A 25,172-nucleotide genomic window follows, 5' to 3' on the forward strand; every position below is an offset into this window, starting at 1 on the left:
AATTAAGCTTGTAGGCATGGAAGAGACTTGGACACAAGGCCTACATACAGTGGATAGCTATTCTGTCTAAGGCCTTGAAACATTGCCCCTAGAGATGTAGCAGGTAACTGGTCTACCTACCTATGACCTTAAAGTATCCACCCCAGGGGCGTGGCTTGGGGCTACCCTTAAGACCTGAGACACAGGTAGGCTATCTTCTTTCTCACTGTGGGCCGGATGGTGCAGACCATCTCAGCAGCAGAACAACGTTGGACTGTACTTCAGCTTTCCAGGACCCTACAATAAATCTCCCATGATGTAGTGAGTTTTCCTCCCTGATAAATTCCTTCACCCTTTAAGCAGACTCCGTGGATTTCTCGAATTACTTACATCCATAGACAGGCTTCTTATATGTTTTAGTAGCTGTGCTTTGTTTTTTAACATTCACAGGATACAAAAGTGTACTAGCTATAACTGCTCATTTTATATTTCATTAATATTTAATAAGATGTATGTGGTATTCAGTGCTTGTGCATCTCGTTCTGTGTCTTCCACACTCTGACCTTTTTCCCCTGGAAGAACAGCCCATGATACTGACCTTGCTTCCAGGCAGCTCAGATGTATCTGTCCAGTTTCTTGCTGTGGCCTGCAATAAACACACAGCTTGTGTTGTTTGTCAGTGTTGCAGAATTCTCGTGGTTCCATCTAAATTCTGCACACAACATTCTGCCAACTCACATGCAGCAGGGGTACCAGTGAGCATGTCAAGTGTGAGCATGAGAGCAGAAGGACTGTGAAGGAAAGGCACAGGAGTCTTGTGGCACAAAGAGCCTGAATCCAGTTTGACAAATTAGGAGAGGTAAGGAATAAGCTGAAACCTGGGTGATTAGGAAAATTGTATTTAATACTTCAATACTAAAGTAACTGTATATACTCATCTGAAGATGAGAAATTTAACCTTTATTCCAGAGTTCTAATCAAGACCAGTAGACTAACATCAGCAGGCAATTATTAACTTAAATAATAAAAGTGAACTGAACAATGTCCCAGAGTCCAGAAATCTATTCACCAGTAATAAAAGAGAGGAAAATTACAGAGTCCAAATTTTATCAAATGCCAAAAGCTGCCAAAGCAGTAGCTTGATGATAGATGTGAACTTTGTAATCAAACAGACTTCAAACCATTGCTCCACTAAACAAACATTGCTGTATTTTACATATGAAATGCCTCATACTATGACAGATAGGTAGGTCTCACTAAACAAAAGCAAGCAACACTTTTATCTATATGAATTAGCTAAACAGCAAACAATTTATAATATGAACCAATCCCATTATAAAAGTAACCCATGAGAGAGACACGGCTTCTCTTTTCCCTTGAGACTGAGACAGCAGGAACAAAGGTCCCTGGATAGGAACTCAATAGAGTCCTTGCCAGAAAGGGTACTTCAGAGTCTATTTTCTGGGAATCAGAAGCCTGCCACTGAATTCTCAACATTCTGGATGGTACAAGGGAGAAAATCATTTAACCTGAACAGAATGACTTACAGAATTATGGAAGCCACATAGTGGCTTCATGTTACTTACATAGTAAACTGACCTTTCTTTTCTTCCATGTAGTTTTATATCATATATTCTCTAAGAATTAATGATTACTCTTAGGTTACAAGCACATGTATACTATGTATGTATGACAAGTGACAAAATCAGTTGTGGGTAAAAACCAAAAAAAAAATTAAAAAAAGATTAGTCTTCAATTTGGGAGAAACATTACCCAGAAGAACCAACATAGAAGACACAGTCCTAGAACCTTTGGACCAGGACCATAGAGCTACCACTCCACAAATTGTACTATTCTAGACAGATACTAGGTAAATAGATGATAGATAGACAGACAGATAGATAGATAGATAGATAGATTAGATAGATTAGATAGATTAGATAGATTAGATAGAATTTAATATTAGACTCTGAACCTTACCCTGAAATTCTACTGCTATTTTGGCTGGAGCTTTGGGGAAGTCACCAGAACTGCAAGCCAGGCGACATGGACTTAGAGGACTGATCTTTAAGGAACAGGAAGATCCAGTGAGTGACACTTCTAAGCTTGGTTTCTCAAGGATACTGGCAGATCGCTACAGAGGATGACTGGGACAGGCACAGGGGAGATACAGATGTGCAGCTTCAGAAAATAAGGCAAGAACTAAAGGGTATCCATGGAGACATTCTCTGAAGAGCTTACCTCTGCTCTTCAAAACGTCTTCCATTTCTTCTCATTTTCTTAGCCCCTCTGCAAATCTATTAAGAAAATGAAATAATATTGGCAGATAACAGAATCTTGACACACCACAGAATTGATGTGTTGATAGTGCTTAAAATCAGGAAAGGGTTTGATTTTCCCCGGGTCCCAGCCCTTTGCAAAATTGCTCCTTGGCCTTTTCCCCCATCACAGCTCATCAGGCCTGGTCTACAGTTGCCCTGTGCTCTTCTCTGAGTCCTGCTACTGTTGCTATGCCCCGGCCCCCAAGCCAGAGGCCAAGCATTCATCCCTCTTTGTTATAAACAATGATGTAATTCTTTTAATGCATGTGTGAGTGTGTATGTGCCCCGGTGGGGAAGTGGTGTGAACACTCATATGTGAGTGTGTATGTACCCCGGTGGGGGAGTGGTGTGAACATACACGTGTGTGTGTGTGTGTGTGTGTGTGTGTGTGTGTGTGTGTGTGTCCGGTGGGGGAAGTGGTGTGGGCACACATGTGTGAGTGTGTATGTGCCCGGTGGGGATGTGGTGTGGGCACACACACGTGTGCAGCTGGAGGACAGAGGACAATTTCAAGTGTCATCTTCTGGAACACTGTTCACCTCCTTGACCTTGAGGTAGGATCTCCCATTGGTCTAGACTCACCAGGGAGACCAGGCTAGCTGGCCAGTGAACCACAAAGAGCCTTCTGTCTCTGCCACTCCAGTGCTGAGATCACAAGCAAATGCCACCATGGCCAGCATGGGCCTAGAACATGGCTTCTAGGAATCAAGTCCTGGTCCTCACACTTGCAGACCCTTCAACACATCCATGGCTTTGTTCTGGGAACTTCACTTACTTCCAAAGAAGCTGTTGAAAACCTGGCAGAGTTGTGCACATCTTCAATCCCAGCACTCAGGAGGAAGAGATAGACAGATGGATCTCTGTGAGTTCAAGGGTAGTCTGGTTTACATAGTGAATTCCAGGACAGCCACAGCCACACAGTAAGATTCTGTGTCAAAAAAAAGAAAGAAAGAAAGAAAGAAAGAAAGAAAGAAAGAAAGAAAGAAAGAAAGAAAGAAAGAAAGAAAGAAAGAAAGAAAGAGAAAAGAAAGAAAGAAAGAAAGAAAGAAAGAAAGAAAGAAATAGAGAGAGGAAGGAAGGAAGGAAGGAAGGAAGGAAGGAAGGAAGGAAGGAAGGAAGGAAGGAAGGAAGAAATCAAAGACGGTGATGGAAACGCAGCACCACAAGCACATGGGAGGGTGTATTGATGCCTATCTGTGTTCATGTTTATTGTGATCCCTAGGCAGACACATAACTTGACCGGCGTTTATATAGTACCTGGTGTTTTCCAGGACCCTGAAATTCTCTAATCCTAATGACATACTACTATACCCACCGGTCATGCCTAGCTCACCAGACATCATAGAAGCTTCTTCTTGTAGTAGATGGGGTTGTACAAGCAGGTACAAATAACAGAACATGAACATGAAATCAGTTGGGGCTCATGTGGCTATCTCGGTGTGCCTAAAGAGTGGGCCAGGACGGAGTGGGGAAGACAGAGCCTATATGCCTGATGGCTACCTCAGAGTATAGTAGGAGGGACCGCTGTGGAAGAGCTCTACTTAGGACAGCACAGAAGCAAGAGGGTCAGAGGAGGGCAGAAAGCACTAGGGAGCAGAACACAAGTCAGGACCCTCAAGGGTAAGGGTTAACATAGTTTAGTGTGTGGATAAGTGTTCGTGAACACCTGAGTGGGTTTTGAGATTCATTTGGAAAGATTTAGAGAACTCTGAATACTTTTAGACTAGAAAAGGTATCTGACTTTTTAAAAACTAGAAAAGGAGAGAAAAGGATTTTTAAAGGAAACTACTAGGAATATGAATCTAGTGTTTCGAAACAGGGACTGCAGACAGAGCTGTGCCAACAGGAGACTCCATATCAAGATTACTACCACAGTGTAAACAAGAAATAATGAGAAGCCTATCTGCAGATTAGTAACAGTGGGAAGACAGAAATGAAAGGGGGTGCACAGAGCTGGTCAGTGCTGTAGAGAGGACAGCCAAGGGAGCTTGGGAACCATGAGAAAAAGAATAGAGACTCTCAAGTCAAAGCCGCAGTAAGAGAGAGCTATTTTCAAGTTTGAAAAAAGGAGACGGGTTGTTTTGTGAACATAAACACTGGAAACAGAGATGTCTACGAGCAATTAGCAGGTCCAGCCTAGAGCACCAGGGAAGTTGGGAAGGAAGAAGAGGAAGATGAGAGGGAAGAGGATGGAGGATTGGATGGAGAGAAGGGAGAGTGGGATGGAGGAAGGAAGATGGGAAAGAAGGAGGAGAGGGAGGAAGGAAGGGAGGAAGGGAGGAAGGAAGGAAGGAAGGGAGGAAGGACTACAGTATACTGAACACAGAGATGATAAGGGCTAGAGAAGCTCACTGCTACAGAGAAATTTTATAAAAGGATAGGTGTTTGGAAGGTTTAGTTTGATTTACTACTAATAACCTTTTTAAAAATGTTTAAGTAGGCGGATAAAGATGGAACCCAGTGAACTACAAAATGAAGGATGGGGTCCTGAAAAGTGGAATAGGCCAGGCATGCTATAAAATCAAACAAACCAGCACTCAGAAGGCAGAGACAGGCAGATCTCTGAGTTTGAAACCAGCCTGGTCTACATACTGAGTTCCAGGACAGCAGGGCTATGTAGAGTAAACTTGTCTCAAAAGAACAGCAACAAAAAATAAACATGTGGCAGAGAAAACATGCTGTGTACTTTAAAAAGTTGAACAAAATACCTTTATTCAACCTTAAACTACTGAAGTCAAGAAGAGTGAGTGAATACTATGGGAACATGAAAAAGATTAACATAGCTAGAGAGAACCACACCAACAAGGAATGCTGGGAAAACACATTAAACTTTTACTACACAGAATACAGAGCTCTCATGTGATCAAAATACAAAATATGTAAAGCAGGGTCAGCAAGATGGTTCAGCAGGTAAAGACGATTGCCTCCAAGTTCAATTCCCAGAGCTCATTACAGTTAAGGGAGAGAATTTAGCCCTTCACTTCTCCTAACCTACACACACACACACACACACACACACACACACACAATGTAATAAACAATTTTAAATGTGTAAAGCAAAAAGTACTATAAGAAATGAAAACTGTGTAACAATGATCTTTATGAATCTCTCATTAACCAACTGACAAGTACTGTGACCTGACTCCAGAACACCAAACTGCTTATCCTCAATGATGGTCAGGGAAACAAAGATCATAAAGAATTATGTATCCTTATGTACAATCATAGGATCAAATTTAAGTCTGGTGACTAAGCATGAGTTTCCCCATCCTGTCACTCATAGGTCCAGCTGGTTTGTAAACATAAGTCACTTTGACCATCACAGTGGCACATCTGGCCATTCCCACAGCAGCCAAAAGAGCTGCCAATCAGGACGCAGTCAGATTACAGCCATACTACAGAGGGAAAACTAGTCAGCTGTAGGGCAGAACTTCAGAGAAGATGCAGCAGGAAGAGCTTGGGAGATGTGAACTCTTCCACTCATCGTCTGAGGATGGATACATGATTTTATACATAGGTCTAAGATTGTAAATCTGAAATTAAAATATAATTTTTTTTAAATTGAGTTGGTAGTCAGTTGGAGACATTCCTCTTCTCAAACAGCCATCATGTGTGACTCTGGCCCTGGCCCATGGCATCAGTGGTCAGGGTCCAGGTCAGGCAGGCACTAGGCACTGGTCCTCAGGGGCTGCAGCACTGCTGTCTGTGGAGGACACTGTGAGACCCAGAGCCACTGGGACTGCTTGTCAGGCCCACACATCCAGAGGGACAATGAGAGTTGTTTCCCAACAGGGACTACAGGACTCCCTGACTGCAGCAGTTAAAATCGACTCGGGCAGCTTTTGAGCCAGTGGCTCTTTAGCACCTGAAACAAAAGTATTTCCATGTTCCAACAGTCAGTGTTGCCTTGTTAGTATGTGCTGGCTGTATCAGTCCTGAATTCCCCTCAGCAAACTCGAGCATGTGCAGCAGAGCTCACGAAGAAAAATTTTATGCAGCCACTGACTCACCATGAGCAAAAAGAAAAAACAGCATAAAAAGGGGGGATGCATAAATTATGGTGAGTTGAAACAGTGTAATGTTCAACAATAAGAAAAATAAACTACAATCAAAGGCACTGTGGATGACTGGAAAGATGGCTCAGCAATTAAGAGTGCTGGCCACTCTTCCAGAGGAGCTGGTTCAATTCCTAGAACCTAAGTGGCAGCTCACAACTGTCTATGACTCCAATCCTAAGAGCTCTGACAGTCCCTCTGGCTTGCATGGACACCAAGCCCCCAGGTGCTACACAGACATAAATACAGTCAAAACACCCATACACACAAAATAAATAAACAAAGGCACTGGGACCGATCAACAAATGACAGACACAAATACAGTCAAAACACCCATACACACACAATAAATAAACAAAGGCACTGGGACCGATCAACAGACGGAATTAAGGGGAGACACATGGAAGGGTATACACTATGAGTCTATTCACACAAACTTAGTAATAAACAAAACTAAACTATTAGATAGGTAAGCAAAATATGTAGTAAAATCACAAATTGCAAGGAAATTATTATCAGGGTGTAGAAGAGAAGAACTGGTGAGAGGGAAGTCCCGGAGCAATTGAAATACCTTTAATTAGTAGTTATTTGTAACTCAGCCTTATACAACTGGTGCACTATCCTCTACTTAATATACTGCAATAAAAGATAAGAAAAGAGCTAATTAAAAAAAAAGTCTTGGTGCCAGCTGGGAGCGATGAATTTGTAGATGAACTATGACAGCACAAATGTCACAGCAGGAGTCAGGCAGGGCTGTGATTGGACAACCAGCCAGCAGGAATGCTATTTATTCAGAGTCCTCAGTGCAGGACACAGAGCATTCTGGGTAGAGGTGAAAGGCCAGTCAGAAAGACACTTCCAAAACAAGCTGACTAAGGAAGATGGGCACCAAGGGAAAAGTGAGTACATAACCTACGTCTGCATTTGGTTTCTGCTTCTGTTGTGTCTCTGCACTTTTGCTGAAGATGCTTCCTTCTGGGTTACACTCAAGGCACAGCGATTTAAAGTCAACTAAAGGGTAGGAACAGTCCATAAGCTAGAAATCTGTTCTAAGGAAAAACAACTCTGGATTTGCTGAAGTGTCTTCTAGGGTACTCACATATTATTTACATGGTGGCAGGGGGAAAATTAAGTTGTCTATGCTCTAACCATCAATGCACAGTAATTTAAAGCATGGGAATGGATGGGACAAAGTAGATTGCAAAATGTTATATGTATGACTCCATGTGAGGACACCCAAAGGTTTTTCAACATAAGGAGGAAGAAAATGATAAAAGTAGAGATGGATTATTTTTTCTTATTTGTATTTTGAAATTTTTTAATGAATGTACTTTGTATTTGTAATATAAGAAATAACAATTTAAATCATAATTAAATATTGCAAAGAACAATTGAGAAGCAAGTTTTCAAATGGTCAAAAAAATTATATCAACAGTACAGGTTGTAGTAAGGACAAAGGATTATAGACTTTCTTTCAATTTTATTTATATTTGAAATTAAAATGTAATTTGAGATTGAAAAAATAATGTAGGAATTAATTATAAAGCTTTAGGCATTTGGTTTCTTTTCATGCACTTTAACTCAATTCTAGAACGAGAACAATTTCTATTGAACTTACATTCTCCTGATAAACTGACTGTGTAAGCCTCACTTCCCAGATATCTTACCATCTGGAGACCTCAGTTAAACTCAAGTTAGTGGGTTTAGGATGGGATGTTCTTCTCTAACAGTTCCAGAGTGACAGGTATACCTGTTGGTCCAATGACCACACTCCAGTAGTAAATCATACCTATGCTAATGACCTGGGCTCAGGTACTTTAGAGTACAAATGCCCACTGGCCATCTACCAAAACTGTAAGCCTTATAATAATTATATCTTCTTTGCTATAGAGATAAATATGTAGGCATGGTATTAGGATAAGTTTTCATATATTTGTTTCTTCAAAATATAAACATTACAATGGCTATAACATAGAAATTAACTTCTGTTAATATCTCCTGAAAATATTGTAAGTATACGTGCATCTAGTCACAAACTCCTTTCTCATACAGTTATGGCATTGGCCTCTTTGGACAAAATCATCTTATTCTGTCTTTCCCTCCCTCCACTCACCACTGTTCTCTCTCTCACCTCTCTCCTTCCTCTCTCGTTCAGGTTATTACATGCAAGGCAGCCATTGCCTGGGAAACAGGCAGTCCCCTTTGCATTGAAGAAGTTGAAGTGTCTCCCCCTAGGGCTGGCGAAGTTCGAATTCAGGTGAGTAGGGACGTTAGCTGAGCAATACAGACATGGCCCTGAACTAAATGTTGACTTTCCCCTAGGGGCAGCTTTATTTTTAGATCCAGGTTTAAAAAGAGGCATTATCATGTGTCTTAGTTAGGATTTCTATTGCTATGAAGAGACACCATGACAATACCAACTCTTATAAAGGAAAGTATTTAATTGTGGTAGCTACTTACAGTTCAGAGGTTTAGTCCATTATCATCATGGCAGGAAGCAAGGCAGCATGCATGATGCTAGAGAAGGAGCTGAGAGTTCTACATCTTGACTCACAGGCAACAGGAAGTGATCTGAGACACTGGGTGTGACTTAAGCATATATGAGACCTCAAACCCCACCTCCACAATGACACACTTCCTCCAACAAAGACACTCTTCTTAATAGTGTCACTTCCTTTGGGGGGGGTATTTTCTTTCAAACCACTACATCATGCTTTTGTATAGTGGGCTTGAAATTTAATTCAACTATCTTAATATTGATATCAACCCTAAGAAACAGCAAAGTAACTTAACTTTGGATTAGAATTAGTTAGGTTTTCTTTTTGTTTTCCAAATGCTAATTATGGGAAAGTGATATTTTTAAAAAAGGGGAGAGAGAAAAACAGGTCCAAAACAAAGGAGGTTGAAAACTTGGAGAGCCACCCTGGGCCACAGAGGTCACAGGTGCCAATTATTAAGGCTGGGTAAGTAGGGAGGAGTAGAGCAGAACCATTAACAGGAAGTCCAAAGTTATCCACTTTTCCTCTAGACCAACCTATCACAGGTTTGTGTGTGAGGGTGCATGAAGAAGCCTATGGATGAATCTGAAGAATCACACTGGGACCAGTTGAAGAGAGATTGGGACATAGTTTCTCTTTACTACGGAAGATTTATTACCTCCACTTCACTTCCTGCAGTCTCCACAGAGCAGAACAAGCCATGTAGACCTATGTTCTCCCCACTGCCTGGTGTACATTCTCTCATCCCTTTTACCTTTGATTTTTCCTCTCCTAGAGACGGTATCACCAACACTTTTTTTTTCCCAAAAACAATGAAAATTAGAAAATTAAACTGGATTCCAAGAAGAAAGAAATACAGCCTAGTAAATCATATATGTCCCTTTTGTTTCAAACTATAATTCTTTTACTGAATACTTGGGCTGCTATAATGCTTCAAGATACCACTGGGCCTAAGAGCACAGCAACAAAACCACAACTCAAGTCTGTCTTGATTTGTAGGTAATCGCCATGTGCGTGTGCCCAACTGACATCAACGCTACCAACCCTAAGAAGAAAGCTCTCTTCCCAGTAGTCCTTGGCCATGAGTGTGCAGGAATTGTAGAAAGTGTTGGGCCAGGAGTGACCAACTTCAAACCAGGTACTTCACCTTCTGATTTCAATGGACTAGAAATTCCCAGCCTTTCCTGTAATGGCTCCTCACAACTGCCTTTGCTTTGTATGCTGTCTGGGCTTTGCTTACAGAGCTCATCTTTCCCAGAGAAACAGTGACACAAGCCGTCCGTCAGGGCATAACAAGGAAGTGGAATATCTGAAACCAGAACAGCCTCCTAAAATCCTGGAAATACCGCCATTTATTTACATAAACAGAGAAATTGTCATACAAAGCACAGCTATAGGGTTAGTGTACATTGAAGCTTCCACGGCTCACAGATACTTCCTCCATGTGAAATGGAAATTTACTTTATGGTTATGTAGAGTGAAGGCTTGCAGGAGGCTTGAGGGAAAAGCATCACACACATGTCAATGTTAGTTGAAGTGTCATTTTGGAAGTTCCTAAGATAAAACACAATACCCTGAAGCAAGCCAGTGGATCATATTTTATAACATATATATGTAACATACACACTATGCACACAGAAACAGATTGCTTCCTCAAAACCTTCATCCTTGAAGGTGTGACCAGTGTCAACCTTTAGTCCTGACTCTGCCACTTACTAGCTGTGTGACTGGGGACAGTTATAATGTTTTTTGTGAATGGATTTGGATTTCTCTTTTCTAAAATGGCAGATTTGAGAAGTAAAATAATAACATTAGCAATGTTTTGACTGCCATACACTAACATTGGTCATCAAAGAACCAAATAGGAACTGGATGGGGAGCTAGAAAATGTGGGATTTTAAAGTGAATCAGAATGGTACAAAATGGGCAGTGATATAAAGTCTGTGATCTACCTCTAGCCTAGCATGTCCCACCTCCTCTGTCCTACACGGATGCTCTCTATACACTCAATACAGAGTGTTTGGGAAGGCAGTAAACAGTCATACTCAAGAGACTTCAGTGAACATATTCTCAGCCAGAACTCTGTACCTGCTAATACCAGTACAGGCTGTTACTTGGCTGCTGAGCAGATTAAGAAAGAAAAGAGTGCAGTACTTGAAAGAACTCACAGTCCTCTATTCTCCTGAAATACTATATTTTTTTTAATATAAAATGTGTAACTATAAAAAAGGTTGTTTTCCACTGATTTATCTGGGAGGAAGTTTTTTAGAGCTGGGAATCAAGCCTGAGACCTTACATAAATAGGCAAGTTCTCTACCACCAGTTCATATCATAGCCATGCTTCAGAAACTATGACTACATCTTAGGTACCATCTAACATGCAGCCTTTCTTTCTAGGTGACAAAGTAATTCCATTCTTTGCACCGCAGTGTAAAAAGTGCAAGTTCTGTCTGAGTCCTCTTACAAACCTCTGTGGGAAAATCCGGTAAGTGCCCCCTGACTGTTAATAAGAGTGTAAGTAGGTATGACTGTCTTGGACACACTGGCCAAACATAAATGGAGGTGAAAGGATGAGAACTTTCCCTTACTAATTCTACTTCTATGTGCCTATAAGACATTGTTCCAAACACACAGGAAGAGAAACACGCTAAAATGTTCAATCACATGGTTTATAAGAGCAATAAAAAAAACACAGGAGTGTCCTTCAGTGAAAGAATAGGTTTATCTACTGCTATATAGTAACATAATGAAATACAATATAATGAAAATAGCTAGTCTTAAAATACACATACTAACCTAATTTTACACACATGTTAATAGAAAGAAGTAAGATGCTAAAGGATGTATTATATAGTGTGTCACAGAAAGACAGTACCAGGATTTACGGTTACATGTGTATGTAACAAACATGTAAACACATCACTGGAATGATAAATTCCAAGTTAAACTTGTATGTACTTCTAGGGATGGGAGAATGAATATGTAGAGGCACAGTAGTTTACTCCAGGGCCACACAGCTTCAGGTACTGAACTCAGGTTTTTCACACAGACACTGTGGCTCAACAGTTGTGAATCTTAATCACCTCAGACTGATTTTTTGTTTTGTTTTGTTTTTGTTGTTTTTGTCTTTTAAAGACAGGGTTTCTCTGTGTAGTTTTGGTGCCTGTCCTAGATCTCGCTCTATAGACCAGGCTGGCCTCAAACTCACAGAGATCCACCTAGCTCTGCCTCCTGAGTGCTCAGATTAAAGACGTACACCACCACTACCCGGCCACCTCAGACTTATTTTATTGAGACCATAGAAAGATGCATTTGTCCTGAATGCTGATTGAAGCTTGTTATTTAGGAAGTTAAAACCTGGGCTGGAGAGATGGCTCAGCAGTTAAAAGTGGTCACTAGTATTGCAGAGGACTTGGGTTCAGTTACCCACATCCACACAGTGACTCACAACCACCTATAACTCCAGTTCCAGGAGCTCCCTCTCCTGGCCTCTGTGGCACCTACACACATGTAGCACATATATACTCACACACATACACACACATAATAGGCAAATCTTTTACAAAAATAAGTTAAAACCATATTACTCATATCCATGCCTCTGTTTCACTATCTACAAGAAAATACTAATGTCAGTTTGCAAGGCTGAATTAAAACTATACTTTTTGCAAATTCTTAATGAAATGATGAATTGAGACAATGGCCATGAATTCTAACCGTATAAAAATAGAAATAATAAGATGCAATGAGCCCTCCACGTACATCACACCACCTTTGAAGTATTCTCCCCAAAAAATGTGAAATCTGAATCAGACATTTCAATAAAAACTTCTAATTTAAAAGGAAAGGCTGAAACAGAGAGTTGTGTTAAAACAGCTTTCAGTAGAACGACCAACAACACTCATAAGGAGAGAAACTCAGGACTGACAACTCCAGTTATCCACAAGGAAATTACAACATGGGAGATATAAATTTAAAACCACATCTTAATAAAATGCAATATGCCGACTTAAAGGAATCCTTTAGAAATATGTACTGAGATATCTCAATACAAATGAAATGATATGATGTGGGAGATGTGTATTGTGGAAGGTGGCAGGTGAAACTTGACTGGACAGTTAATTAAGATGGAAGGTCATTGGAGTACATGGAGGATCATTGTACTAATCTATTTTTAGTTTTACTTGAACTTTCTATCAGAAAAAAAAAATGTGAGTTAACAATATAGCCCTTAAAAGAGCTCCTGACACACAAAAAGCACTCAACAGAAGTTTGTTGGTATTAACACTAAAATAGTTCAAAAATACTATGTATGACGTGAAAAGTACCAAATTATTTTCCCAACTTTGCCGTTTGATTCCATAAAACATTCACGACAAATATATGATAACTGTGTCCTTTTCTTTTTCTAGGAACTTTAAATACCCCAATACTGAACAAGTGCTCATGGAAGACAGAACAAGCAGATTCACCTGCAAAGGAAAACCAATTTACCATTTCATGGGAGTCAGTTCATTCTCTCAGTACACTGTAGTTTCAGAAGCCAATCTTGCCAGAGTTGATGATGACGCAAACTTGGAGAGAGTTTGTCTGATTGGATGTGGGTTCTCATCAGGCTACGGGGCTGCCATCAACACTGCCAAGGTAAATGCTATGTTGTCTGCAAACAGAGGTTACCGGGAGACAATGTTATATAAAGAAGTTAGAAGAATTGTCTTCACAATCTGGCTTATTGCCACTATAATTAGCTGTATCATTTATTGCCTCTATGATTTTCTATTTCCACATATTGGGGATTGAATCCAAGGCTCTGTACCTGCTAGGAAGATGCTGTACCAATGAGCTACATCTCCAGTTCAGCCTCTGTGATTTTATGTGGGCTATTAGATGTCTCTAAATAATAGTTTCAGTAGTTGTGAGCATATTAAGTTGTATTGCATATATAAAACATTGGTTTAGCAGGCTACATATACATGTGCCCTGATTTAAATAAAGTTCATTTAAACATGTCCTCTAAATATGAATGCTCATCTGTGGACAACAGCAAATGGAGAAACCCCACCTATCTCCATTTGGTCACCCAGCTTTCTCCCTGATTCTGTAGATTATTCTCCCTCAGTCAATAAGAATTTACCCATTACTCATCTCCTTGTGGCTTCAAGAGAATATGTTCTTGCAAGATGTGTTCCTGGGGTCCTATTAGGATTTGAACACTCTTGCAAGGCTGACTAGGTTACAAACAAAGAGAGAAGATAGTTTTAAAACAAAAAGATTTCTTAGGTGGATACTTCAGACATCCCTTAAGGACTCCAGCAAAGAAGCCCCATCTCTCCCTGCTGACCCCACTAGATATATTAGATATAAGTAAAGTCTATCACTATCTATGTAGTTGGGTTTTTCTTTGGGCCACCTGCTCACAAATAGCGTCACGGAGACTTATTAATTCTGAAAGCTTGTCCTACTAGCTCTTATGACTTATATTAACCCATTTATTTTCATCTTCATTCTGTCATGTAGCTTATTACCTCGTCTCTCCATACTGCCCATGCTGTTTCCTCTGCATCCAGCTGGCGAGTCTGTCTTTCTTCTTCCCAGAGTCCTCTCTGTCCCGGAAGTGCCATCTAACCTCTTCCTGCCTAGCTATTGGCCATTCAGCTCTTTATTAAGCCAATCAGAAGGTGCTTTGGCAAAGATACATCTTTACAGTGTAATCAAATATTCCTTAACATTTCTATCTATCTATCTATCTATCTATCTATCATCATCATCATCATCATTATCATCATCATCATCTGTCTATCTGTAGCTCACTCATTCACTGCTGCCACCACCACTACGTCTACCAGGCTGCCCTAAGACCCATGGTCCTACTGACTCTGCCTTCCAAGTGCCAGAATTACAGGCATGAGCCACACCATGCTGGACTTCCACTTCGAATTTAGATTTTGATGGTTTGGGGTTTTTTAACTTTTCGTAAAATGTATTTATTTTATGTATCTGAGTATATTGCCTGCATGTATATGCACTATAGAATATATGTGCTTGTGGATCAGAAGAGGGCATCCAATCCCCTATAACTGGAGTTACAGATGGTTGTGAGCTCCCATGTGAGGGCTGGGAATCAAACCTGGATCCTCTGCAAGAACAGCAGGTGCTCTTAACCACTGAGCACTCTCTTCAGTTCCTTGAATGATTTTAATTAACAGAAATATATGGAGTTCTAATGTTATGACATACAGACAGATATAATGTGATGTTCTGATAGACAGGCAGAGATAGATAGTTAGATAGATAGATAGATAGATAGATAGATAGATAGATAGATAGATGGATGGATGGGTGGGTGGATGGTTAAATTATAAAATAACATACCTATTTCCTCACAAAATTACATTCTTGTAATAAAAAACCTTTACTTGTATCTCCAGCAATATTTAAGTATAGATTAGCTGCTGATGATAGTCACCATTCAGTGTAAATTTCCTCAGATGTTTTTGGTATTAGCACTGAGTTGCCTGCATGGTTTGAAAATATATTCTCCCATTTCATAGGTTTTCTCAATTCTGTTGTCTGTCTCCTTGGTTATGCAAATTATTAGACTGCTATAATCCCATTCATCTATTTTTCTTTTGTTTCCCATGCTTCAATTTCTTTGTTTTGTTCTGGTTTTGGAGACAGGGCTTCACTAGGAAGCCCACAATGGCCTTGTTTGATCTTGTGATCTTTGTCCCAGCTCCTGTGCTCTTTAGAGTAAGATCCAAGAAATCACTGTGTAGATCATGGCCATGAATACTTTGCCTTATGTTTCTTCTAGCAGATTTATAGCTTTATCTGTTGCATTTAAGTCTTTAATCCACTGTGAGCTGAATTTGTATATGGTATAAGAGTCAATTGGGCACGGTGGCACATGCCTTTGATCATACTGGGAGGCGAGGCATATGGATCTCTGTGGATTTGAGGCCACCCTGATCTACATAGTGAGGTCCAAGACAGCCAGAGCTATACAGAGAGATCCTTGTCTCAAAAAAAAAAAAGGAAGTCTAATTTTGTTTTGCATGTTGTTATCAGTTTTTTCAGCACAGTTTACTCAAAAGTCTGTCTTTCCCCGCTGCATAAAGTAAAAATGTGCAACATCTGTGCTCCTTACTAATTATGCTTCCAAATTAGTTGACATCAACATGTCCCGTGGACAGATTTGTGCTTATTCTGTAATTGAAACAGTTTCTAATACTCATCAGAAAATACTAATTAAGCTTTTCTCTGTGTCATATTTTCTGCCACTCTTCTAAGAATTTGTGCCAACTACATGACTTCTCTTACCATATTTTAAGTCAATGTAAGAAGCCCTTCATCAAGGACTTGGTATACATGAGTCCTCAATAATGCAGGAGATTAAACAAGCCTCTGCATTAAAACACTGGCCAGCCATGGTGGCTCATACCCGTATTCCCAGCATTCAAGAGACTGAGGCCAGAGGATCACCATGAGGCCAACATTGGCTAAATAGTGACTCCCAGGTCAGCTAGGTCTACAATGTGATACCTGTTTCAAAACCAAACCAAGAAAGGGGGAGGGGGTTATAAAGTATTGTGTATGGTATAAGAAAAGCAAAACAGCACTGACTTCTGACTGAAGAATCAAGACCAGTTTCATGGAGAGACTGCTGTTTAAGCCAGGCCTAGAAGGATAGGATCTACTCTAAGGAAATGGGACGGAAAGTACGCTGGCTGGATTCAGGAAGAGGAAATTGAGACACAATGAGAGAAAAGTGCCACCATATATGGCTGTTGTGGAAAATCATGGAAATGAAAGTGAAAGGGATAGGAGTCATCAAAAATTTACCAAGTATGGTATCACATGCCTGTACTATACAGTAATATATGGAGGCCTAAGCAAGATGATCTCAAGTTCAAGGCCACTGTGGCCTACTAGTGAGAACGTGTCTCCAACAAGCAAATGAGCATCCTTCAGTTCCACGCAAAGATATTTGGACTTCATCCCACCTAAATAAAGTGACAATCTGGGATAATCAAGTGCAACCATTTATAGAAATATTTATAACATTTATAGAAATATTAATCGTCATTCAAAAACAACAGCACAACAAAATAAGGTCCACTAGAACTATAGATGCCAATTTACCTCTCACCCAGTTTCAATGAGGGGAAAAAACAACTCCTTTAGAATGTGTGGGCTTTTTAATTGTTTTCTAACACCACTGAAGGGCAAAGTGAAATAAGGGAATTCTTTCCACTTCAGTTTTTTCCTTATGAACTGATAGCTTAATGGCCCTTAAAAACTTTTACAAACTTTGGTAGGAATGCATCTGTCTTCACATTGGCAGATTCTCACCATTGGATACATCCTAGTTTTATAACAGACATTTTTTAATTTATGTGTCTGAGTCATCTCTCCCTCTCCTATGAAAGAAGAAGCTAAAAGCAGCAGCTCTAAGTCACGCTGCACTTTTTCTGCCTGCAGGTCACCCCTGGCTCTACCTGTGCTGTCTTTGGCCTGGGCTGTGTAGGTCTTTCTGCAGTAGTTGGATGTAAAATGGCAGGTGCTTCCAGAATCATCGCTATTGACATCAACAGCGAGAAGTTTCCAAAAGCCAAGGCCCTGGGAGCCACTGACTGCCTTAATCCCAAGGACCTAGATAAACCCATCCAGGATGTCATCACTGAACTGACCAACGGAGGTGTGGATTTCTCCCTTGACTGTGCAGGAACAGCTCAGACCTTGGTATGTGCATTTCTCTCCCCATCCCCAGCAATTGCATCTTACTTCTAATATGTTCTGTAATCACCAAATAATAAGGGAAAGTGAGCCAAGTCTATAACAGTAGATGTCTTTCCTCATATTAATATTTTCAAGGGCCAGAAAGAAAAGAATTGTCAACTATAAATTATCAACTACTCCCTCAGGCCCTTTCCGTCCAAGCTCACTGCTGTGGGCTCTGTATTAGTCCGTTTTATGTTACTATAATGAACTACCTGTGATTCTGGTGCTTAAGAGAAAGGTTTGTTTTGCTTACATTTTGGAAACTGAAAACATCTAAACAGCACAGGGCCAACTCGGGTGAGACTCTCCCATCTGCATCACCCCACATGCAATGGATTGTGGTGGGAGCACGTGTGTCCATTAGGCCTCTTAAAGATCCCACCAGTTATCAACACTGCCACGCAGAAGACCAATGCGTGACTCCTTGCACAGTCACATCGAGTCCAAGTCACAGCATGTCCCAAACACCAGTGTGGCCTCTGAGTTCAGGCCCCCAACGTGAGCAGCCATGCCACTTATCTCCACATGTTTGTTCTTTGGACATCTCTTCTTAGGAAGAAAATAATATTTTCCAACTTTGTTTTCCATGATGATTCCAATTATTTCTAACAGGAAACTTAGGGGTTCCTTTATTTTTGCTTAGCCAGGGAAGTTCCCTGCCTCTATCAAGTCAAATAAAAAAAGACGATGAACCACCCACCACAGACAGGTCATCTCTGTAGTTTTCAATTGTGGTAGTGACCAGCTTTATTTCTCAGGAAATAATCACCTAGATTGTACTTGCTCAAGATACTGATTTTATTTTTGTTTGTTTGGGGATGAAATGACCACAGAGTTTATCGGTTAAGTTATCTGTCTTTTTTCTTCCTGGTCCAGTAATGTGGGTGAGAAGCAGTTGTGATGTTTTTCCACGTGAGTGACACTGTCGTGCAGCCTGGTTACAAAACCTTCCTCCTAGAGGTGGTTAAAGAAGTAAAAGCTGGAGAGAAACAGACCTTGTGCTGTTTCTTTCCCTGGGTCTTACCTGACTCATGCACTCTCTGGAAGGGAATGGAGCCGGGAAGAAAGCCATTCACCAGCCACATACAAACCGCCTGACAGCAGCTAGCAGGTGGCAAAAGCTGGTAAACACTGGCTGCTACTGAGGACAGCACAGGGCTCTTCCCTGCACTGTGCCCTGTGTTCTGGGCTTCCTGCCCTGCAGCTGCAGTGCTCATATCCATTCTGCACTTCCCAGGGCTCAGAGTCTACAGTGGGAGGCGACCTACCAGCCGCATTGTTTCATTTATCACGATAGCTGGCACTAGACTTTGCCTTAGTTGGGGTTTCTATTGCTGTGATGAAACACCACTCCTCCATGGGGAGGGAAGGGTTTATCTGGCTTACATTTCCACACTGTAGTCCATCTTTGAATGGAGCCAAGACAGAAACTCACACAGGACAGGACCCTGGAGGCAGGAGCTGATGCAGTGTTCAGCAATGTGAAGCCAACAAAGATTTTTGTAAAAGTATCACCCCAAAAGTTCAAAATCAAATTGGCCACAAAGTATGTGAACAAAGTTTACACTTGTCTTCTATATGAATCTCAAAAGATTTAAAATATTTATCTGTTTGCCTAATGGCTTCTACATGGAATGGTCTTCCACAATGAAACTTACGTTTTCAATTCTTAGCATTTTTACATCAACCCCAGATTTACAATCTTCTCTGTCTCAGTCAATGATTATAGTTTATATCTAAATCTCTTGGGTTGCTCTTCCATGTGGAGACTCAGCAATCAACCAAGTTCAAATCCACGGCCTCACAATCTCAACAAGAGCAGATATAACAGGCAGGATACATCCTAACTGTAGGCTAAAAAAGATAGGAAACAAAGTATAATTTTCTAGTATTTTTGCTCAGTTTTAAATAGCATCTCTCCATATTTATCCTACTTTTTTTTTGGGGCGGGGGGAGTTTCAAGACAGGGTTTCTCTGTGTAGCTTTGCGCCTTTCCTGGAACTCACTTGGTATGCCAGGCTGGCCTCAAACTCACAGAGATCCGCCTGCCTCTGCCTCCCAAGTGCTGGGATTAAAGGCGTGCGCCACCACCGCCCAGCTTTTTTTTTTTTTAAAAAAAGATTTATTTATTTATTATGTATACAGTGTTCTGTTTGCATGTATCCCTGCAGGCCAGAAGAGGGAGCCAGATCTCATTACAGATGGTTGTGAGCTACCATATCGGTGCCGGGAATTGAACTTAGGACCTCTGGAAGAACAGCCAGTGTTCTTAACCTCTGAGCCATCTCTCCAGCCCATTTATCCTACTTTTAAATCTAAGTATTCAATGTGTGCCTCTTCACCATTGAACAATGTTTGATGCTTCTCATTTATGACTTTGGCAATAAAACTTGGAACAAGAAAACATCTGGAGAGAGAAAAAAGCAGTTCACCTATCAGGAGGTCAGGCCAACAGGCTCTACGGAATCATTTACTCTCTTCATACTTTTCAATATTTTGATCACAGGCCCAGTAAATGTTTGTGGAAGATTGCCAAACCATTACTGATTAAAGTTCATGCTCTACATAGTCTTCTTAATTCCACGTTCATGTTTCTCAGTATTCATGTTATACTTTGAGGTCAAACAATGGTATTTGTACAGGGTAAACTATGTCCCATTTCCTTTTAATATACTTTTGATACTATTAAGATTATTTTTTAAGGCAGATGTAGAGGTGCACACCTTTAATCCCAGTGCTTGGGAGACAGAGGCAGGTGGATCTCTGAGTCTGAGGCCAGCCTGGTGTACAGAGCAAGTTCCAGGACAGTCAGGGCTGCACAGAGAAACCCTGTCTCAAAATACAAAAGAAAACAAAAAAAGAATGATTTTTGTGAGTTTTACATGTAACAGAACACTAGAGCCTCAAGGTTCAATCAGATAATGTGATGGCCTTCTTAACTTGAACCTATTATATAACTGGCAACATTGTACAAAGTTTCCCTGAAGCACTGTATATAGCCACACCAGAGTTCGTGTTTATTTCTCTGCTTGCCCGGGTAATCTTCTGTTTGACATTTCAGAAAGCAGCGGTGGAGTGCACGATATTTGGCTGGGGATCATGTACTGTGGTTGGAGCAAAGGTTGAAGAAATGAATCTATCCACTGTGGACTTTATAATGGGCCGTTCTATAAATGGAACGTTCTTTGGTGGTCAGTTTTCTTCTTTATAATTTTTCATTTTCCTCGCTAATATATGAAACTATTTAAGATTATTGAATTTTGAAAAGAATAATAATTTGTATAAACATTGAGTATACAAAAACTATTCCAATTTTTGAGAAGTAAATGAAGTTTGCGTGGAAATATGACTATGACTACGAATTTGAAATTGAGTTTAAGTAGCTGAGTTTAGTGATGCAAGCCTGTAATCCCAACACTCAAGAGCATGAAGCAGATGAATCGAAAGTTTGAGGTAAGCCTTCATATACTGAGTTCAAGGCCTACCCAAGCTGCATGACAAGAACCTATCTCAAAAGAAAAGAAAAAATTTCAAGAGGTATTGAAATAAACCAATCAGCTGAAAGGAACAAAAGGGAAATTTGGTCTAATTAAGATAATTCTTAGCTAGAGTGGATAATAATCTTGAATTTTTCTTATGAAGAAAAACTTTATTATTTATTTATTTACTTATTTTAATTTTTTTTTTGAGACAGGGTTTCTCTTTGTAGCCCTCGCTGTACTGGAACTCACTCTGTAGACCAGGCTGGCCTTGTACCCAGAGATCTACCTGCCTCTGCTTCTGAGTTCTGGGATTAAAGGCATGTGCCACCACTGCCTGGCAAAGAAAAAAATTTAAATACAATAAATCCATAAAATTAAAGATGGAGCAAAGCTTAAGCTTAATGTATTTAAAGCAACCCAAATCTGACCCAGTAATTTCACCCCTTCAACAAACACACTTATCTAGATTTAAATAAATGAAAAAGGCATTGAACTAGAAGAGCACCAGCAGGAGGTGGGGCAGGTAACAAGAGTGAGAACTCAGGGTGAGTAGATATTAGCAAGGTATGTTACGTACGTGTATGAATTCCATAAAGATGTCTTTAAAGGAGAAACGTTAAACTACTTCTGTACGTCAAATGACACACCTTTCTTTATATGGCATTGTGGTCTAATTACAGGTTGGAAAAGTGTAGATTCTGTCCCAAACCTGGTTACTGACTACAAAAATAAGAAATTTGATCTGGACATACTGGTGACCCATACCCTACCTTTTGACAAAATCAATGAGGCAATTGACCTGATGAACCAAGGAAAAAGGTAAACTGCCAAGTCTATGACTGAGTGGTTTAGAAATCCTTTATGATTTTTTATTTATGTCATTTTGTTTTATGAGCACATGTGTGTGTGTGTGTGTGTTCGTGTGTCTGTGCATGTGCACACACGCACTACGTGCATATAGGTGCCTAAGGAAGCCAAGATAGGATGTCAGATCCCCCGGAACTAGAATTATAGGCATTTGTGAACCATCTGATGTGGGTGCTGGGAACTGAACCTGGCTCAAGATGCAAGAACATCAAACGCTCCTACACAGTGAGCCATCTTTCTAACCCCAACCTTTATGATTATTATTTAATCTAACAACTAACTAGATGTCTCTTCTGACTCTCTACAACAAAATCACTAGATGTCTTAACAGATCAAATAGTAGCTGTTTGGAAAAGAGAAAGGCTTCCATTTCTGCAATACAGTGTTCTATGGTATGCAGTATACAGTAGTGGCATACACTGACAGATGTTTTCCCTCTCACAAGTATTAACTCAAGCCAGTTGGTCCTTAGAAGGAAAGATTTCTATAGTACAATGGTAGGTTCCTCTGGTCCAGTGTGCCTAAGTCTAGAATCATTTTCTGTGATTTGTCAAAGGGCTTTTATGGTCAGAGCCCTGTGCAACCACTGAGGTATGAGCAGAGTAGCAGGTATATACAGGACTTAGCTCTCTCTGCCTTGCCTTATCCTGGGGCTCCTGTAAGATCCCTTTACCCAACAAGTTTAGCTGGACTGTGTCTCAGTATTGGTTCCTAGGCATTAATTTATAACAACGCTCCAAATGAGGGATTCCTAGAGGCTGGTGACTGGGTAAGACTGGGATGAATCATTTTAGTTAATTTACAGCCTTCATTAATAGAAGCAAAGAGTGGACACCAAGAACAATGATATTTAAAAGAGAAATAGACCAAAGAACTTAAAAGACATGGCAAAAAAAGAAGAGGGATAATTAAAGTGGAGGAGCCTAAATTAAAGTGGAAGTGATGGGAGCTGGAAGCAGAAAATAAACGCTGCAGAAAAAAAAATAGGTCCAAAAAAAAAATAGGTCTATGGGTTAAGGACTCAGGTTATTTCATGGAGAAGAAACAGGAGACCATAACCCAGTGACACGTACTTTCCCAGTTTTCAAACACATTAGTCACTCCATATCAAAAAATTCAAGAAAGAGAGAAAAAATGGTTATTTTTATATCTGTATTATGTAAATATAATAGATAAACCCTGCAATATCTTGTAAATCTCAATATGCCCACAGTATTTCTCAAGTTAGGAGTTGGGTTGGGAGGTCTGAAAAACTGGGATTCATAGCTCCTCTACCACAACCCCTTTTCTCCTAAGTTCCCAGTCACAGAATATATCCACAAGACCTACTAAGTGGTAGCAGCCAAGTGAAAAACGTCATGCTGCATTGTTAGAAGATGGCCAAATCTCCCATATTCCACAAGGAATTCCTAAGCAACTAGTGGTTGAGCAGAAGCTTAAATATAGGTCTACCTGAGGTGAGTTTCATATTCCCTCACTGGCTCTGAGGGAACCACCTAACTATCTACAGATGGACAAGTGGCCATCTCCACACAGGTACAGGAATCCCATGAGAGGGAAAGTCCTCCTGCCTTCCTCACTACACAGATGAAAGGGAATGACGAGAAAGCAAAGGGACACAATGACTCCCTCCACAGTCCATCTAACTTCCATTTCCTGGGTAAAGAGCCTGTGTAAGCATGGCACCCTGCATATGCCAGCCTTCCTCAGCTCCTACTGTGGTGTCTGAGATAGGGTTTCTGTCCTTGTTTATACACATCAGGATGACTCAGGACTGCCATCAGTAGAGTTTTCAGAAAGCAGCATCCGAGCACATCAGCCTCTCTCCTTTTATGTCCTACTTTGCCATGAGTGGTGACTTCCCAACACTAAAGCCTCATTCCCCAGCTAGTACGCCTTAATTCTTGACAGCACCACCAGCAACAAGAGCCTAACTCTGTCATGTCAAAGTTCCCACTTTCCCCCAGTCTATTAACACTGTCACAAACATTATTAACGCCATGAATGGAGAAAGATGATAAAATAGAAGAAATGATTCTTAACAACGTGGGCATCTACTGAAAGAAGGAATGAGAATGAAACAAGAGAGGGGAATGAGGGTGAATATGGTCAAAGAACATTGTATACATGCATTAAAATGTCATAATGAACCCCATTACTGCATATAAATAGTATATGTTAATAGTACATATTTCTCTAAAGAAATATAAGCTCAAACTCTAAAGTGAAAAGAAAAACAACCTTGTGGACTTTGGATAAATGTTCATATAAATTGTATTTATTGTTGTTTTATTATTATTATCAGCATCCGAATAATCCTGACCTTTTGAAGATGCAGCAGCATCCAAATAATCCTGACCTTTTGAAGATGCAGAAATAAATTAGAATATTATCTGATTGGATATGAGTCTGTCTGGTTGACTTACTACTTCACAGATGAGCCAAAGAAAGCTATGAGTTTAAGCACAAGTTTACACTTCACACCTCAACTTAAATAAACTATAAATTGTATAGCAAGTGCACCTATAAAACATATTCAGATTTCCTATATGAAATAACTGATGCTAGATCTGTGGCTCAGAGGAACATCCCTTGCTTAGCATGTGCAAAGTCTTGAGTTCAAAGCCCAGAAAAATAAATGGATGAGGAATGAATAAGATACCTGGATAAATAGAATCATATGTTAGGAATTGTTTAAAACTATTTCTCAGAAGTAGAGGTGGGAAATAAAAAATAATAATAAGATTGGCTGTATGTTTGTAACTTCTTAAGATGAGGATGAATACATGGAATTTCATTATACTATTCTTTCCAGTTTCATTTATGTTGACAGTTTTCCACAATAAAGAGACTTTTTACTGGAAAGAAAACTGTAACACATATATTATATGTATATGTGTGTATAAAATATTATTATATGGTTTATGTGTTCTAATAAACTATAAGCTATTCTTCTTAAATCTTTTTTATAATTTCTTTTTAATATCTGTTAATTTCTCTTAGCCCCATTTTATAATCATTCATTACAATCATAAGTAATGGGATATCAAAATCTATACAAAAAATGTTTAAAAGAAAAAATATATCTACACTCTCAATTTTTCTCTATAAAGTAACTGTTCTTTTGTCTGATAATTGTAATACACTATGTTTTGTGCTTTGCTGGACAATAAACTGTAATTGGCACAA

General features: G+C 40.0%; 1 protein-coding gene and 1 long non-coding RNA gene across 2 annotated transcripts; one reads left to right on the forward strand and one right to left on the reverse strand.

Moving 5' to 3' along the window:
• Nucleotides 1-293: 293 nt before the first annotated feature.
• LOC131912734 (uncharacterized) lies at nt 294-13,509 on the reverse strand. Its single transcript, XR_009379699.1, has 3 exons — nt 13,348-13,509; nt 2,221-2,276; nt 294-625 (listed from the first exon to the last, which is right to left on the reverse strand). It is a non-coding gene; the product is annotated as an uncharacterized LOC131912734 (long non-coding RNA).
• On the forward strand, nt 7,154-24,790 carry LOC131912733 (all-trans-retinol dehydrogenase [NAD(+)] ADH4). The gene is made up of 9 exons (XM_059265031.1): nt 7,154-7,254; nt 8,511-8,612; nt 9,853-9,991; nt 11,251-11,338; nt 13,266-13,497; nt 17,335-17,595; nt 20,696-20,825; nt 21,797-21,935; nt 24,289-24,790. The coding sequence occupies exons 1-9, from the start codon at nt 7,237-7,239 to the stop codon at nt 24,311-24,313; spliced, it is 1,134 nt and encodes a 377-aa protein (XP_059121014.1). The 5' UTR covers nt 7,154-7,236; the 3' UTR covers nt 24,314-24,790.
• The last annotated feature ends 382 nt before the right edge of the window (nt 24,791-25,172 follow it).

The sequence above is a fragment of the Peromyscus eremicus genome, chromosome 6 (genome assembly GCF_949786415.1).
Source record: "Peromyscus eremicus chromosome 6, PerEre_H2_v1, whole genome shotgun sequence".
NCBI classification, from domain to species: domain Eukaryota; kingdom Metazoa; phylum Chordata; class Mammalia; order Rodentia; family Cricetidae; genus Peromyscus; species Peromyscus eremicus.